The sequence below is a fragment of the Macaca mulatta genome, chromosome 4 (genome assembly GCF_049350105.2).
Source record: "Macaca mulatta isolate MMU2019108-1 chromosome 4, T2T-MMU8v2.0, whole genome shotgun sequence".
In the NCBI taxonomy this organism is placed as follows: Eukaryota; Metazoa; Chordata; class Mammalia; order Primates; family Cercopithecidae; genus Macaca; species Macaca mulatta.
The window spans coordinates 144,729,948-144,748,445 of record NC_133409.1 but is presented as its reverse complement, the minus strand read 5'-3'; the positions used below and the strand labels follow the sequence as shown (position 1 = coordinate 144,748,445).

The window sequence follows — 18,498 nt, the reverse complement described above, 5'->3', positions numbered from 1 at the left end:
CTGTCTCCTTACTTCCCACTCAAGCTAGGGGCCTTCTCCTCTATTCTGAATTGTAAGCCAGAGCTTTCCCTTGAACATCTCTTCTTCCTTGATTCCTGAGTGCCGCCCCTGCTGCTGCCCCTTCCTGCCCCCGGCCCCCACCCTCCGCTAGTCAGACCATGACATGTACTCAGCAGATGGGAATAGCTTTGTGTTCTTTATTGCTTCTCCCTTGGGCTAAGGGAGGAGCCAGCACCATGTCCTTCTGGAGACCTGGAACCCCCCTGCAGGCCAGGGAGGCAAGGCCTGGGCCGCCAGGAAGCCATGCTTGAACACTAGGTTGGGAGGGGAACACCCCAGCACCTTGGTCCTATTGAGGCTTGAAGTGCCTGCTTGGTCCTGATCAAGGGGCCAAGTGGAAGCCTGTGCTGGTTGTGGGGAAGTGCCAGGCTCACATAGTCCAGTAGGCATAGACGAGGGTCAGGAGGATGAAGATGGCCACAGAGAGCAGCATGTTCTTCCGGTTCTCTTGCCGAAGAAACTTCAGTTCCTTCTCTGGGAGGAAAGACGGTGATAGGGATGGGACAGGCAGTTTAGGCCCACCTGTTGTTCTGCTCTGCCTCTCCAATGAGTGGGTACACACTGCTGAGGGCAGAGACGCACCCAGCCACCTCCTTACCCATAAAAATGACCCTGCCCTTCTTAATCTGCCCAAGTCCTGACACCCTTTTGGCTACAGACCCAGCCTAATAAAGTCCCAATGCCCAGTGCTGCTCAACTATTGCTTCTTAAATGTGGTTGAGGTCGAGGATGAGGTGGGTGAGGAGTCACCAAAAATGCCACACCTGAAAGCCCGGCTAGGAGGTGGTGTGACATCGCCAGGTGAGTCTGCTAGCCTGTCATGGGGTTGGCTGTGTGGTGCTCAGCCTTCCAGGTATCTCCTCCACCTCAGAAACTGAGGGCGCCTGGGGCCTCCTTGGGCCCGACAGTGGAGGAGGTGCCAGGTGGGCCGCGTGTTTCCTGAGTTCCTGCCCTCTGCCAGGTGCCTGGTGCAGCAGAATCTAGGGATGCTAAGATGCAGTTTGTGTCCGTGAGGCAGCTGGTCTTGACTCTAGAGGAAATCAGTCCTGCTGCTCTATGGCCACACTTGTATCTAAGTATCCCCTCCAGGTGACACACAAGTAGAGGGTACTCTGTGAGGGCTAAATTGAGTGGTGGTGTGGTTTTGTGTGAAAACCGCTAAACTTGAAGGGAAACGGATGTCCCATCCCTGTCTGTGCTGGGCAGCGGAAGGAGACACCTGCAGAGCTATTCTGGGCAGGCCAGACTGAGTCCAGGGCCCAGGCTGCCCCGGCCCAGACATGCTGAACTCCAGGCAGGGCCAGTAGGTGTGTACTGTGCCTACAGCATTCTTCAGACCAGCGCTTCTGGGGGGCTCCCTGCCATTAGCGCCTTCCTGGGGCTGATTCTTGGCCAGGCCTGGTCCCCCAGGGGAGAACAGAACAGACAAGTCTGAGGAGCACCTGTAGACCGTGGTCCTCCCCAGCCTTCAGCAGGGAGCCCATCAGCCTGCCAGCCGCCCTCTAGTGCCCCGCTGGGCCTGGCCTCTACCTGCCTCTGCCCCCAGCGCCCAGAAGGTGGCGGCATCGCTCCACCCACAGGAGCCCTTGCCGTACCCAAGTGGGAAGTTCGGCTTCCTTTACCCCTCACTTCCACTGCACGGTTTTCCTGGGAGGGTGTGGTGGGGTGGGCTGGGCTGGGGGGAGAGCAGACTTCCGATGTCTGGGTGAATGAGTGTCTTCTAGACCTGGCCACGGCCACATCCCTTCATCCCAAAGAGCAGACAGACCCACAGGCCATCTCATCCTCCCTTAGAACAAAGCAACAAACCCGCTCTCCCACAGGCTGCTGGGCCTAGCAGGGGTGTCTGCAGCCTCTGGGGGCGGGCTCCCTCCCAAAGAACCCCCTTGCTCCCTGCTGCCTTGTCAGGCCCCTTGGGCTTCTGACCCTTCCTGGCTCTGGGGACTGGAGGCTGGGGCTGGTAACTGAAAGGAACTTTCTTACCGTAGTTGGAGGCTTTGCTCATTAGGCTGTTTTTCTCCTTCTCCAGGGACCTCCTGTGAGGGGGAAGGAGTTTCATGGCCCAAATCCTTTTCCTCTTCCCCACTTGAGGGGCAGCTGGCATGCCAGGTTGGCAGGGCTTGGGTCTTGTTCGGGGGAGGAGGGTACATTGAAGCTAAGATGTCAGGGATCTAAACCCTCTGCCTCAGGTCTACTTTGGGGGACCCAGGATAGATACAAGGGGTGGGGGCCTGATGGGGAAGGGTGGGGTAGCTGGGCAGGAGCATTACCTGGCCTCTAGGCTCAGCTCCTGGCTGTGGAGCCTGGAGTTCACGGCCTCCAGGTCTTTCCGACACTGGGACAGCTTCTCCTCTAGTCCATCGATCTGAAACAAAGGCCACAGAGAGGTGGGCTGCTGAGGCTTCTAGCTCTCAAAACACTGGGACCGGGAAGCAGGGCCTCCGGGAGTCTTCTTGGACAGGTGTTGCCTCCATTCGTTTTGGCAGGGCAGGGCACCCAGGCCTATCTTCCCTGGAGTATCTTTGTTTTGTTGTCCTCTGCCTCCACGTGGTTCAGCTCTGAGCTGCATAGGACAGTGGCCTGAGCCACGCTGGAAATAGCAGTGGGTGTTGCCCAGGGTCTCACAGCTGGCCCAGCCCTCTGGGCCAAGCACAGGTTGGGGGCGGAGAGAAGCAGCCCCTTGATCTGTTGTCTCCCCAGCATGATGCCCCAGTTGGGCCCACAACAGGAGCAACCAGAACCCTGAACACAGCACGCACCTTCCCCACAGGTGTATCCTAGAGTGGCGGAGACGCTGTGAAGAAACTCTGGCTTCCAGACACTCCACACATGTGGGGCCAGGTGATTAGACATCTAGGGGCAACACAAAGGTGTTTTTCTCATTGACATATTTCATCTTAATAACTTAGTAGTTCAAGTTGTAAAAATAAACATTTTTCTGTGAGAATCAAGAAAAATCACTGAGAAAAATCCTCAAAAACACCTTTCTTCCTTTCTGACTTGGTTCCTAAGCAACAACTTTACCTACCATCAAGGTAGCAAAATAGTTAAGGTATCTGTTTTTTCCATTTGTTTGATTAGAGTTTCAGAGAAGTGTTCTTGGGGAAATACTTGAGTTGTGGAGAAATGTTTAATAACATACTGGACTGGGTTGTCCAAACCTGGGTCCTGGCACCATGCATTTGGCATTGAAAGTCCATCTTCCTGTGTCTGACTCAGTCTCCAGGTGTTTAGCTGGCCATCTCTCTGGCTGGCGCAAGCCTGGGTGTCAGTGGGTAGAAGGGTTCGGGGGGCTCTGTGACCCTCCCAGCAGCTGACTGAATAGTGCCTCGAAGCCCCATAATGCTCCATTTCCCATCTCTGACTTCACTCATTCTCGTCACTTCCCTAGGAGACATGGCAAATAAGACCTCTATTTCATGAATGGAAGAATGGGGGTCCCCCAAATGGAATGACTTTCTGAGGAGTCAGGGTGGGACACTCCTCTCCTTATCAGTCTCAGCCAGTTCTCTGCCCCATTCGCTTCTGGAGTTAGCCCCTGCAGGGTTAGTAATAAATGACTGCAGGTAAGATCCCTGCCTCCCAGGATGGCTGGTCAGAGGGTGGCAGGCATTCTGGGGCTGGGTGTCAGGGGAGTCACATTCCAAGTCTCTGGACCTTCTGCCTCTCTCTCTGGAGAACACCCATCTCAGCCACTTCCATGTCAGCCACTTTTCCTTCTTCCTGAGGAAGGCCTGGCAATGACACACCATCCACCCCTGCCCTGCAGCCCCACCACCGCCACCCCCAGCCCCATAAGCAGGGCCCTGTGAGAGGGAGCAACCGCAGAGCCTTGAGTTAATTGCCTGGTTAATTGTGTCATTTATCTGCTAATGGGCACCCAAAAGGAGGGCAGTCCTGGGAAACAGACCCAGCCAGGAGATGGGGCTGTCCCTGGGGAGGCCAAAGGCCTACCTGGAACCTGCGCAGCAGGGAAATGAACACTGGGAAGCCAGGCTCAGGGAAGAGTGGCAGCCCCATGCCAGTGCCTCAGGCCACCATGCGGCCTCCCCTTTACAGCAGCACCCCCAGCACACAGCCCAGCCCCACGGTACCCTGAGACTCAGTTTCCTATGGTGTAGAAACCACAATCAGGGAACCAGATTCCACTCAAGCACAAATAAAGCTTAATTCTTGATGCCCTACCTCCTCCACCAGGCTTCCCTGCTGCCCTTGGCTGTGGCAGGGGAGGGGGTGCATTCCACCCTCCTCCTCCTGGCAAATTAACCAGTCCTTCCTTCATGAGGCTGAGTGTATTCTTTGTTGCCCTCCTGTTTGTGTCCAAACCCTATCTTCCCAAACTCTAGGGGTCTCTAGATGGTGCCAACTGGCAGCCCGTAGGTCAGGTCTAGCCCACAGATTGGCCCATTCCACTTATATATGTGACCTGCCTGGTCCTGGCAGAGGCCTGAGTCTAAAGCTTCTGTCCTAGAAGGAACAGTGACCATCTGTCTCCTCTTTGTGCCCACCACAAGGCCTAGCCTGCTGCAGTCTTTGTATTTTTAGCCACAATGAGTGGAGTTGAGCTTGGGTGGAACTGAGGGGCTAGGACAGACGGTTTAGGTCTCATGTAGCAAGAGTCTGAAACCCTCCCTCCTCATGTCCACAGAAGCTAGAAAAAGCTAGGAGAAGGAGAAACAACTAGACATGCACATAAATTATGCGCTTTGCAGATTGCCCAGTGCAAGTCTTAGTCCTAGGTGAGATTTCTCCTTACAGCCTTTGAGCCAGGCCTTGGTTTGCATGTCATTCTGGGGAGGGAGCAGGTTGGGGACTTCCATCCCTCATCACCTCTGGAAGGCTACCAAGTGCCCAAACAAGTGGTAATTGCCCCCAGAGCAAGGCCAGGAACTCATGCTAAGCAAAATCTTAAAATTGAGGTTGGCAAACCACAAGTGGCCAAGCCAATCTGCTATCATGCTCTGGGCAGAGCCTGCAGAGCTGGCAGTCGGGGGCCTTTATCTGAACAAGCCCAATTTATCTGCAGTTCCACTGAATATTCCACTTTCATTTGCCACTTTTTAATGAGGCTTAAACGGTCGAACACAAATCAAGGTTTTAGGGACTCAAGTTCTAACCTCCCTCTATGAATATTTATGTCCTGCTGACAGCTCTCTCTGATTCCCTTCTAAATAGCAAGTTCCCCTTCTTTATAACCCAGCTGCTTGATGTGGGCTGAGTGAGGGGAGGCTAAAACTGTCAAGAGGCTCTTCAGAGGCCACAAACCCATCCTCAGAAGGTGACCCTGCTGGGTCCCCAGCACTGGGCCTGGTTCGGGAAGCTGACAATCAAACACCCTGCAGCATTTGCTGAAGCAGGAGCCAGCTGTCAACATGGGTGGAGAGACTCCGGGGGACCTGGCTGCAGAGGCAGGGAGGGAAGGTAAGTCCAGATGCCTCTTTTAGTTGTGGCTGGGGTCAGGAGTGGTGGCTACAGAGCAGAGCTGACACAGCAGGATGGGCCTGAAAGGTGGGAGAGGACCCAGAAAGGGGGTCTTAAAGGAAGTACTGACTTGGATTTTCAGCCAACTCTCAACTGCATGCACATGGATTATGTACTTTGCAGACGACCTGAGGCAAATATGCAGTCTTTGGTTAGCTCTCTCCCTGCCACCACCAGGCTGAAGGCAACAGAGGACAAGACAGCCAGGACCAGGAGAGAAGACGTGGGGATTAGGACCAGATAAGGAGACAAATGTTGAGAAGATTCTAGAAGTGCCAGAACTGGGCAAGCAATTGGGAGTTCAAGTGCCCAGAAGCCTGGAATGGTGGTTCCGGGTGAGCGAGTGGTAAGGAGCATGGGCTATGATCAGTGCCCTTGGCTCTGTCACACTTGCGGTACGAACGGGCGAGTCCCTTAATTCCGTGCTCAGTTGACTCATGTGTAAAACAAAGATAACCATGTTTCGTATTTCAAAGAGTTATGTGAGGATGACATGGAGCCATACAGGTAAGATGCCCAGAACATGCTTTACACGGTCAGAGTTCAGTAAGTGTTTGCCATCTTTATTACCAGAGAGTGGTTTGCACTGGATCTTTGGAGAAAAAAAGAAAACCTAATTAGTCCATGGCAAGAGTAAGAGAAGGTGATAGAAGCAGAGGTGTGGCTGGGCACAGTGGCTCATGCCTGTAATCCCAGCACTTTGGGAAGCCAAGGTGGGCGGATCATGAGGTCAGATCGAGACCATCCTGGCCAGCATGGTGAAACTCTGTCTACTAAAAATACAAAAATTAGCCAGGCGTGGTGGTGCATGCCTGTAGTCCCAGCAATTCAGGAGGCTGAGGCAGAAGAATTGCTTGAACCCAGGAGGTGGAGGCTTGCAGTGAGCTAAGATCACACCACTGCACTCCAGCCTGGGTGACAGAGCAAGACTCTGTCTCAAAACAAAACAAAACAAAAACAGCAGCAGGGGTATGAGGTGGAGAGGAATCTCCATGGGTTGCTGACTGGCAGCGCAGGGAGGAGGGCCCCTCTAGCTTGGATGTGGCCATTCCCAGTCCATGAAAGGGTTCAGCAGGGAGGGCCCCCAGGGTAGATGTCAGAACAGCAACAGGCCACAAGCCACCTCGCTTCACTTGCTCTAAACATGGCATGGTGGGAACCTTGCGATCCTGCCCGGAGAAAAAGCTAGGGTGGGCCTCTGGAGCCAGGGCCAGGTTGCAGACATGGCGCCTGGTAGAATCCTAGCGTGAGAGGCCTGGAGCCATGTCCAAGGTGGAACAGCCTCGGGGCAGTCTGGGCATCAGTGGGCATCTGAGAAAATGTGGAACAGCAGGTGAGGCCCAGCAGCCAGAGCCAGGGCTTACTCATACCATGGTTCTAGGCAGCCTGAAGAGGCCCCATGGAAGGGATCCAACCAAGCTCAATAGGAAGAGAAAGTTATATTCTGAAGACCATGGGGGATCCCAGGACTCCTGCCCGACAGGCTGCATAGTAGGGCCACCTGGCAGGAAGAGGCATGGCTGGCTCAGGTGCCAGGACTTGCTTGGAGCTATCAGGGGGCAGCATTTCTGGCTGTGACTGTGACCAGCAAAGTGGAGACAGCCAAGACAGAGACCTAGACGGCACTCAGGCACAGTGTGGGGGCAGAGAGCAGGTGCCCCCTGCTGTACAATAACATTAAGAAGCACTCATGCATTATATTTATACTCAGAAAACCAAGGTCAGTTTTTACACAGGGGAAAAGAGCACTGTGTCCCAGTCACTGAGATGAGTCAGCAGGGGGCGCAGGGCTGCGATCTGCAGGGGCTCAGGGGACCCCAGGAGGTAAGAGAGGCGGTGGTATGAACCCACTGTAAGCCAGCACACTGTGCTTCCTGGCATCTGGCCCAGTCTGAGCCCTTGGAGGCGCTGTGTGAAGACCTGTGTGAAGCCCTGTGCAAGTGGTCCAGGGGGCCAAGGAACAGGTTGACGAATGTGAAGGGTGTCCTGGGAGAAAGTCTGTTCTTCACCCAGAGACCAGCAGTGGCTAAAAACTGCCTGGGGTGATGGCTGGGGGAGGGGGGCGGTCTGCCTAGGCAGGGGAGACACAAAGCACGAAGGAAGAGGGGAGGAGGAAGGAAAAAGAGGCATATGAGGCAGGGAATGGAGAAGGAGCCTCCCTCAGGTAGAAAGGTGGGAAACACCCCAGGGGAAGCCTTGGGGACTGGGACCCAGCAAGTCTCTTCTTTAAACAGAAAAGCCCTGTAGTGATGCTGCCTAAGTCAGTATGAGAACTGCTGCTTCTCAGTATCAGAGCCTGGGGCAGGGAATTGAGGCCTGCTGGGTGGAGGAGTGAGCTCAGCGAGGAGACCCATGAGACCAAAGGCCCTCCACAGAGGGGGTGCTCTGTGCAGAAGAATGAGAAGATCTAAAGTCAGCCCAGCAGTCAAGGCCGCAGAGGCTATGTTGTAGGCCTGAGGGGTGCTGGGGACAAGGCCCTAGCCAAGTAGGGCTGTCAGTCCTGCTGGCAAGTGCCAAGAGCAGAAATGGCTTCTTCATGCCCAGCAGCAGGGGGAGGGACTCTTCCTGCAAGCACCCGGGTCTGGAGTTCAGCAGCCCCCAGGCAGAAAAGCAAACTCCCCTCTGCTGCCTGACTTGGGGAATATCACCTTATTCTGGGAGCTTTAAGGAAGTCTCCCTGGGGTCCTATATGCCGTAAAACTACTGTGTTAAGAGAAACTGTAAAATTCGTCTGAAATCCCCGTGAGGCATCTTTTCAGGAGTGTAGGCCCTCTCAGAATCAGAGCCCCACAGAGGCCTCACTGGGGGCAGGGAACTTCCTGCCAGCTCATGCACAGGTAACCGCCCAGCATCTGGCCAGGTCAGCTAAGGGGTGCCAGCTCCAGGGCTGGCTGCTGTTGGGGGCCTCATATGCAGCTTTTCTTCTGCCAACAAGCATGAGACAGTTGGAGCCACAGGCTACCGTTCACTCCGTTCTCCTACTGAATGGTGCTCCCACAGAGCATCTAGACGGCCGGGGAGGTGGCTCTCTGCCCACTCCCTAATGAGCCACTGTCTAGGGCCAGACCTTTTTCTGGGAAAGGGCAGAAGGCACCCCCAGGGCCTGGCGCTGGGCCACACAGGCCACTCTGCTTTCTGGTTTAGGAAGTTGTTTGCTGTCTCTCCGGCCTTACTCTTATGAGCTTCTGGCCAGCGAGTGACAGGTTTGCCATAGGGTCAGGCAGTGGCATGGGGCATACCTTGCACCTGGCTGGCCACGTCCTTACTGGGCACTGAGACCTTCCAACAAAGAGCGTGGTGCCAGGGTAGCTGAGCCAAGCTCAAGTCACGGAGTCTCCAGTGTCTGCGTGACAGCATGAGTGTAAGCAGCCTCTGGAAACCAAAAGTCCAGACAAAATGGAACCACAACAGTGACAGCAGCAGCAACACTTCTGTAGTCTGTGCTGTGTGCCAGGCACTGACCTACACGCTTTACACTGATTAACTCACGTAATGCTTGCAAGAACCCTGTGAGGTGGGCGTATTAGCATCCACATTTGACAGATGGAGGGAACTCAGACATGGGTAACTGTCCAGGGTCACACAGGCATTAAGTCTGGGAGCTGGGCAGCCAGGTCTGTGCCCTTAACCACCATGCCACATGGAGAAGGCAGCGCTCACCAGCTCTGAGGGACCCCTAGCTCCTGGACACAACCTCCACACCTTACCCCCCCGGAGCTGGGCAGATTGTGGGCAGCTTCCTGTGTCTGCAACCACTGTGCAAGGGCCCATCTGCATCTTACAGAGGTGCAAGCTCCCGTGCAGAGGTCTTCAGCACCTTGCCCAAGGTCGTGTAACTGGGAAGGGGCAGAATTGAAGCCTGAATCTGGGTTTTTCTGCTTCAGAGCTTATGCTCTTTCCACCACTTCAAGCTCTTTCTCCAAAATCCCTCATGAAACCATTCATGACAAAGAAGGGTTCTGCAGAACAGTCATTCCACATCCCAGCTGAAGCCCATCTAAGCTCACTGATCTGGCTTCAGCAGATTCTCTACTCGGAATAATCTTGTACGAGGCTGTGCTCAGTTTCTGTCTACATAACAGATACTCACTGTGAGGGAAAGCCCTGATTGAAATGTGTTTGCTGAGACAGAGGAGACAGGAGCCCAGCGTCTGCCCTTACACTGAGCCAACTCAGTAAGCTTCACAAACATCCCAGGCATCCTGCCGCAGATCACCTAGACTGTCAGAGCACCCTCCAAGATTCACTCAAAACAGATCCAGTTTGGAGAAGGAAAAAGGTGGCCTACTCCGGCCTGAGAAACCCTTCTCTCCCCAGCAGTACTGAAGCCTTCCCTTTCACTTGCTAATTCACAGCCAGGAGAGTGGTGTCAGCTGTTTCATCTCCAGCCCCAGCAGCCTGGGAACTGGATTTTTGAAAATCCACTCATTTTCACACGTCAGGAGACCCCAGGACATTTATTATAATGGGTAAAGCAGCCAAGTGCCTGCCCAGATGGTCTCTGGCAAGAGTGCAGGGGCTTTCCATCTGGGGCCTTCAGGCTCCACAGCAAGTCACAGGGGGGTCTTGGGCCTCAATTTTCCAGGTGACCAGCCTCAAACCCCAAAGGGCCCATTATCCCCACATCGTTTAAGGGATGTTTTTCTGTGGAGGCAGCTCACAGAGCTCTGTGGGGGCAGAAAACAAACCTCCGCCCATGGCTCCCCACATCAACAGGCCCTGTGAGGATTTCTCTCGCAGAGTGTGCAGCTGAAGACGGCTGACCTTCCCAGTTTTTAATCAATGAACAATTTTCAGGAAGAGCAGGGAGAGCCTAGGGGCTTGTCACTTGCCTGGACACGCACCCCCATGCAAGGTCGGAAAGGCGAGGGAGCCGCTGCAGCCCACGCGAGTCCCGACGCCTTCCCGTGCGGAGACGGAGGCCGAGCCAGCCCTACAAGTAACGCCCGAGTCAGTCCGCGCCCGAAGACCCCTGCTGTCCCTGGGCTGGAGGGTGGTGTGGGGTTTGTTTTCTCTTCTTTCCCCCCGATATCTATTTTTTGATAAATTAGCAAAAGCTTCTTCATCGCTGAAAGGCTCAAAGCACTTTTCAAGAACTGGCATCCACCCCGAGCCTTATGAATTCATTAATTAAGATGCTGGCAGACAGCCACTCCACACACGCCGCCATCCAGCCGCGCTAGGTAATGAGGTTTTAGTCTCCTGACCCCCGTCAAGTGGCGCAGAGCCAGACGCAGGCTGCCGCGAGAAATCACCTGCCCAATGGCGACCTGTCGCTCCCGCCTGGCAGCAGGTGAGGCTCATTTAATGGTCAGCGGCCCCTGAACAGTCCTTTGCGTGCTGCGAGCCTTTCTCCCAGCCCCTGGCTTGGGGCTCTGGGCTCCCAGCAAGGTGGCGTCTAACCACCTGCTCTACTGTGGCCTCCTCACCTCTGACCACCCAGTCACTCGGCTGGGCCCAGAGTCAGGGTGGAAGGTTCAATGCTTCCTCCTGCCACTCGAGCCACTTCAGCAAATATTTATTGACAGTCCACTCACCTGCTCCTAGCCCTTGTCTCAGGAAACTGGGAGGTTCCCCTGAGCCCTGTATACAGCCTGTTCCAGAGCAGTGCTCCACACTTGGTGCTTCTGCCCGCCCTGCCCCACCGAGGCTACTGCAGTGGCTGGCACCATATAAATAACCACAAGTGTCAAGCCTTCCGGTGCTCTTCCTAGCCTAGGCCATTCTCTCCCCTCAGCCTACCACTTCTCCCACATGGTCAGTGATCCTGCCCTATCTTTTTTTTTTTTTTTTTTTTTTTGAGACGGAGTTTCGCTCTTGTTGCCCAGGCTAGAGTGCAATGGCGTGATCTCGGCTCACTGCAACCTCCATCTCCCAGGTTCAAGCGATTCGCCTGCCTCAGCCTCCCGAGTAGCCGGGATTACAGGCATGTGCCCCCATGCCCAGCTAATTTTGTATTTTTAGTAGAGACAGGGTTTCTCTATGTTGGTCAGGTTGGTCTCAAACTCCCGACCTTAGGTGATCTGCCCGCCTCGGCCTCCCAAAGTGCTGGGATTACAGGCGTGAGCCACTGCGCTGGGCCGATCCTGCCCTCTTTTTCTGGTAAGGATTCCAGTGAATTTTCAATGACTCGCATTAGCTTTTATTCCTTACAGCAGATACTGTCAACTGGCCAACACAACACCAACTCCCCACCCCAGCTCCTTTGCCCACCTCTACTCCAGAAGGTGGAAAACCTCAGCAGATGCTCTCCCAGCCTCACTGCAGCTAGGCTTACTCATGACGCAGTTCTGGTCAATGAGATGTTCCAGAAGTCAGCTAGGAGATTCCTGGGGAAGCTTATGCTTTGTTGATAAAAGGGACAGTGTTGTTCCTTCCTCCTCCTTCCTGACTTAAAGTTGAATATCATGACTGGAGCTGTGGCTGCTATCTTGTGACCACGAGGAAACAGCTAAGATAATGCAGAAATATCAACCCTGACATAGGTGAGCTTTGGAACCAATGCCAGTAGCCACCTTTCTACAAATTTTTTTTTTTTTTTTTGAGATGGGGTCTCTGTCGCCCAGGCTGGAGTGCAGTGGCACGATCTCAGCTCACTGCAAGCTCCACCTCCTGGGTTCAAGCAATTCTCCTGCCTCAGCCTCCTGAATAGCTGGGATTACAGGTGTGTACCACCACTCCCAGCTAATTTTTGTATTTTTAGTAGAGATGGTGTTTCACCATTTTGGTCAGGTTGGTCTCAGACTCCTGACCTCAAATGATCCACCCACCTCGGCCTCCCAAAGTGCTGGGATTACAGGCGTGAGCTGATGTGCCTGGCCCCTACAAATTTCTGTAGGGGGAAAAGTCTACTCCCATTTGCTTAAATCATTGAGGTCAGTTTTCTTTAACTTGTAGCCAAAAGCTTTCCAAATTGATAGACTTTCTGTACTAGGGGTCAGATCCAACCAAGTTATCTGCTTTAAGATATTGGCTAAGACACCACACATCTGTTAACTCAAGACCAAACATCTAAAGACACCAGTTTGAACAGCCCAGCTACAAAAGAAAAGTGCTATGACCAAGGAACAGCTCATTACTATCAGAGACCTGAAAACACAAACAGGTTTCACATCAGTCAAAATTCTCCTATCAGTTTAGACTGGAATTCAACATTTCCTTCCTCCCACACAACATTAAAATCAGTACTGGGTGGGTGATTTCTCATTTGAACTCTAATTTTTTCTTATTAAGAATAAATTATCAGAAGCTAAAACACAGTTTTTTCCAACTCTGAGATCTCATATGGTGGCAAATGAATTGGATAAAAGGAACCACTCTGAGGGGGAGGCTACAGGGTGCCCTGGTCATCCTAAGAGGTGACTGCTAATACAGCTGGCCTGAGCCAGCCCCACGGGTGAGTGCTGCCTGCTTGGTAATTGCTTCATTACAAGTGGAGACTGTTTGCAGGTGCTGAGATCACTCACTTGTGGGGGTTTTATTGCACTCGTCAGATTAACAAACATTTTTGATTAAATCACCACTTCATTGGCTCTGAGCACAAGACTTTTAATAAGAGGACAATATCTACTGCTACTGAGCATCAGTGCACATTCAATACTTAGACCCGCTGGGGGCAACTGAGAAGCAAGGTGGGGAGACAGCCAGCCAGATGTCAGGCTTTTGCCAAGGCACACGGTTACAAATGTCAAATCTTCTAATATCCAAGCAAAAAGTAAACTTAGGGACCAAGATAGCAAATGTAAATATCTATGGAGAGGGTATGGAGAGGGTAAAACAATGGAATCTGCCCCAGTATAAGGCAGAGGTATGGAGAGGGTAAAACAATGGAATCTGCCCCAGTATAAGGCACTTGGAGAATACATGCTCCACCAAGTTTAAAAACTTAAAAATCCAGCTGGGTGTGGTGGCTCACGCCTGTAATCCCAGCACTTTGGGAGGCTAAGGCAGGCGGATCACTTGAGGTCATGAATTCGAGACCAGCCTGGCCAATACGGTGAAACTCCATCTCTACTAAAAATACAAAACTTAGCTGGGCGTGGTGATGCACGCCTGTAGTCTCAGCTTCTCGGGAGGCTAAGGCACGAGAATTGCTTGAACCCGGGAGGCGGAGGCTGCAGTGAGCTGAGATCACGCCACTGCACTCCAGCCTGGGTGACAGAGCGAGACCCTGTCTCAAAAAAATAAATAAAAATAAAAACTTAAAAATCTGTGTCAGCCAAACAGAAGACATCTGTGATCTGTATTTGGTCCATAGTCAAGGAGTTTGTAACCCCTGGTGAAATTCAAGTCCTTCATGTTATAGACAAGGGAACAAATCCCCAAGAATGAGTTCGACTTAGCCATGGTGGAAGGATGCAAAAGAAATACAAAGGCTGGAGCTACCGTGTATTGATTACCAATCCCGTGCCAGGCACGTGCTGGGCACTTAACACAATGTCTCATTTAATCTTCACAACCACACTGTGAGGTGAGGTGCCATCTGCAGTGAGATTACAGGCTGTCTGTGAAAACACACTGGTCTCTTCTTCCATAGTAAGCAAACAGTAGCTGGCTATGTGGCCTCCTGACTGGTGAACGCGTTTCCCTGGTCCCCATGCACTCAGGTGGGGTCTTAGTTCTTTCCAATGGAAAGTGGGCAGTTTGGGCCCATGACGGTGGGTGTGCTTCCTCCATTCTCCTCTTTCTCTGCCAGTGGACACATCAGTGGGGTACGCCCTGGTTCTACTGATAAGGTGGCAAGATCCTGAGAGATGGTGGAGCCACAGAGGAAGGGAATCTGGCAGAACCACCACAGACTGGTACTCTAGACCAGGAGTTGGCAACTAAGCCCTGTGGCCAAATGGTCTAATGCCTGTTCTTGCAGATAAAGCTTTAGTGGAACACTGACACACCCACTCATTTACATATTGCTTCATTTACATACTCCTTAGCCTGAATACAGTTGGTTCTTGTTATTCCTGGTAGCTATGTCCTATAAAGTTGCCTCCAATATTGAATTAGCAAATACCGAACCAGGCTGGGTTCCTGCAAGCCTACGGACACATTTTTGCCATCTTGTTTTATGTGTGATTCTGTTTAAAGTGATCTTATTCAATATATAGTTGATTCATTAACACTGGACTCACAACCAACATGAGTTATATCATGCCTGAACAGTTGATCTAAGAAACCTGTTTTCTTTCTTTTTTTTTTTTTTTTTTTTTGATACGGAGTCTGGCTTGGTTGCCCAGGCTGGAGTGTAGTGGCCGGATCTCGGCTCACTGCAAGCTCTGCCTCCCGGGTTCACACCATTTTCCTGCCTCAGCCTCCCGAGTAGCTGGGACTACAGGCGCCCGCCACCTCACCCGGCTAGTTTTTTTTTGTATTTTTTTAGTAGAGACGGGGTTTCACCATGTTAGCCAGGTTGGTCTCGATCTCCTGACCTTATGATCCGCCCATCTCGGCCTCCCAAAGTGCTGGGATTACAGGCTTGAGCCACCGCGCCCGGCCAAGAAACCTGTTTTCTTCTGCCACACATCACAGCCTTCTTGGACTTAAGAACACCACCAGACAGCACTTCAGCCCTATGCTTGGGGCGGGGGGTCGGGGGTCGGGGGGTGGGCAGGGCACTTTAAACCACGAAATCGGGCAGTGGCTCACACCTGTAATCCCAGCACTTTGGGAGGCTGAGGTGGGCGCATCACCTAAGGTCAGGAGTTCGAGACCAGCATGGCCGACATGGCAAGACCTCGTCTTTACCAAAACTACAAAAATTAACCGGATTTGGTGGTGGGCTAATCCCAGCTACTAGGGAGGCTGCAGCAGGAGAAGGGGGGAACACCTGAACAGGAGGTGGAGGTTGCAGTGAGCCAAGAGTGCACCACTACACTCTAGCCTGGGCGAGAGCGAGATTCCGTCTCAAAAGCAAAACACAGCAAAATCACCAATAAAAAACACGAGAATGAAAAAAAACAAAAAACAAAAAACAGGGCACTAAATAGAACACAATAAGGACCCTTGTTTACAGCAGGACAGCTGAAACAAGGCAGGGCATCACCTGTTTGACTTTAGCTGAGAACATGGACCTCGAGCAACTCAAATTTTTTCCCACTGCTCTGCATTTGCCACAAAAGCACTGAGAGTACTGATTTTGGGGTTACAAATGCATTTTAGCTATTAGGGAAATTCACAAATGTGGAATCCGTGAATAATGAGGATCAACTGTAGTTGCAACTGAGACCATTTGGCTCTTTAGAAGAGACCATGTCTCTTCTAAAATAGTTACTGACCCTGTGCAGACATCTGCTGCCCCTTGCTCTAGCCTGTTAGAAAAAAACTCACTTTCTTGTTCTTGAAACCACTGAGTTTTGGAGTTTCTCTGTTACTGCAGCTTATTGTACCCTAATACAGGTTATAAAGTCTATGTTCTTCCCGCCACACAGTGCCATCTCATTTCACCATTCATAAACCATCCTCTTCACATTTCCATCAACCTTTTTCCTACCTAGTATAGGCCAATATTTCTCAAGGGGTGCTACTAAAACTACCTGCATCACCACGGGGTGTGCGTGGCTTGTAAAAAAAAAAAAAAATGCTGATTCTGGCCGGGTATGGTGGCTCATGCCTATAATCCCAGCACTTTGGGAGGCTAAGGTGGGCAGATCACTTGAGGTCAGGTGTTCAAGACCAGCCTGGCCAACATGGTGAAACCCCGTCTCTACAAAAATACAAAAATTAGCCAGGCATGGTGGCACGTGCCTGTAATCCCAGCTACTTAGGAGGCTGAGGCACAAGAATCGCTTGAACCCAGAAGGCAGAGGTTACAGTGAGCCAAGATCATGCCACTGCACTCCAGCCTGGGCAACAGAGCGAGACTCTGTCTTTAAAAAAAAAAAAAAAAGCAGATTCCTTATTAAGAATGCACATCAAAGTCCTACTGAATTACTCGGGGTGTGGGAAGAGTTCAGCTCTCCATTTTTAACAAGCTCTGTGACTCTATGCATGCTAAAGTTTGAGAATCACTGAACTCACTAGTAAGCCTGAAGAAGACTATGACCCAGTACCTCTCCTGCAACCTCCAGGAGGATGCCCTAAGGGAAGGGAAACGGGAAGCAAGATGAATTTCCAGGAAGACCACCTGTGCTGATTCCCAGGCTCCAGCACTTCTACCATCTCAGCCTGGGTTCCACCTGAAACCTCAATTTCCTCATCTGTACAAACCTCACAGGCCTGCAGTGAGGATTAACTGATAATGCAATGAAAGTAGCACACGGTGGTTGCTCAATATGCATGTTTTCTTTCCCTTCAATATGCAGCAAATTATTTTTAAGCCATTCCGTCACATCACCAATTCCAGAATTTGTCAGACAGGCCTCTGAGCCCAAGCTAAGCCATCATATCCCCTGTGACAGGCATGTATAAATCCAGATGGCCTGAAACAACTGAAGATCCACAGAAGAAGTGAAAATAGCCTTAACTGATAACTTTCCACCATTGTGATTTATTTCTGCCCCAACCTAACTGATCAATGTACTTTGTAATCTTCCCCACCCTTAAGAAGGTTCTTTGTAATTCTCCCCACCTTCGAGAATGTACTTTGTGAGATCCACCCCCTGCCCCCAAAACATTGCTCTTAACTCCACCGCCTATCCCAGAACCTATAGGAACTAATGATAATCCTCCACACTTTGCTGACTTTTTTCGGACTCAGCCCGCCTGCACCCAGGTGAAATAAACAGCCACGTTGCTCACACAAAGCCTGTTTGGTGGTCTCTTCATACGGACGCATGAGACCCAATTATCTTTACATATTCCCAAAGTAATTCTGAAGATACAAGCTTCCACACTCTGGAGGAAAAATTTCCCCTTTTAGAGGATATTTAAACCATTAGTAATATACACCAGAATGGGCTCCCTCATCTTTGCGTCCTAGTCCTTTGGGAGTTCCCCTCATCTACAGGTCCCTATTTCTCTGGGGTCTCCCTCACCTTTGTACCCATCCCTTTTGTTCTGTGTCCCTCGCTTTCAGTTCCCTCACTTCTATGCCAGGCCGTCTTTGGGGCTCCCCTTCACTTCCATGTCTCTTCCTCTCTGGAGATGCCCTCTAGTCTGGTTCGCCCATCGGGTACCCTCTCCTGCTAACTTGCCTCCGGGAACCCCGTGGGCCTTCTCACCCCTCCCGTCCCTCTCCCCAAGCCTCGTCGCCCTCTCTTCCTCCGCTTGCCTCCTCCTCCCACCTACAGCCCAGCCCAGCCCATCCCTTATCCCGCGGCCAGGAGAAGGCAACTAACGAGGTGGCCCAACCCCCACTTTTCCCCTCACCTCTAGAGCGACGCCCAGATTCTCCCGCTTCTTTTTAGTCATGTTAGTTGCCCGGATCCCCAAGTCATCACTGGACGCGCCCACCAAGTCGCTATGCGCATGCTCAAGTCTTCATGCTTCTCCCTCATTGGCCACCAAGGCAGCGGGAGGTGGGGCTGCTGGCGTCGCCATCTTGTTGAGGGGCGCGGCCGGCTTGGTGCGGACATGTTTATGAGGGGCAACCTCTAGCTTGAGGTCTCAGCCTAGGTGGGTGGAGGAAGGAAAAGTCGGTACAGGGAGGCACAATGGACAGTCCGGGAGTGGACCTGCCCTTTTCTTCCCCAGTTTTAAGTCACTTTGCATCACTTAGATCCTTTTTTAACCCCATGTTCTCTTTCAGTGTGTTTTGTGTTTCAGCAAAAACCCTGTCCCTGTTTAGGCCACGCCCCTGATTCAAATTCTGTCCATCCTTCAAGGCCCGTGCAGGAGCCCTGAGCTCCTCCGCCAGTGGAATCTGATAATGACCTTCTGTTGTTATTTTTCCTTTGTGTCTTGACTTCTTTTTGTTTTGTTTTATTGTAAGAACAGCCTACAAACATCACAGAATACATATAACTGAGAAGCAGCATCCTTTATTCTACCAACCTTATCAGTTACTCTTTGCTTCTGTTTATT

General features: G+C 51.9%; 1 protein-coding gene across 2 annotated transcripts; it reads right to left on the bottom strand.

Annotated features, from left to right (window-relative positions):
* Nucleotides 1-177: 177 nt before the first annotated feature.
* On the bottom strand, nt 178-17,923 carry CCDC167 (coiled-coil domain containing 167). Of its 2 annotated transcripts, NM_001261613.1 has the most exon segments (4): nt 178-534; nt 2,044-2,096; nt 2,331-2,425; nt 17,845-17,923. In NM_001261613.1, coding segments are annotated over 4 exon segments (294 nt in total). In that variant the 5' UTR covers nt 17,887-17,923; the 3' UTR covers nt 178-430.
* Between the last annotated feature and the right edge of the window lie 575 nt (nt 17,924-18,498).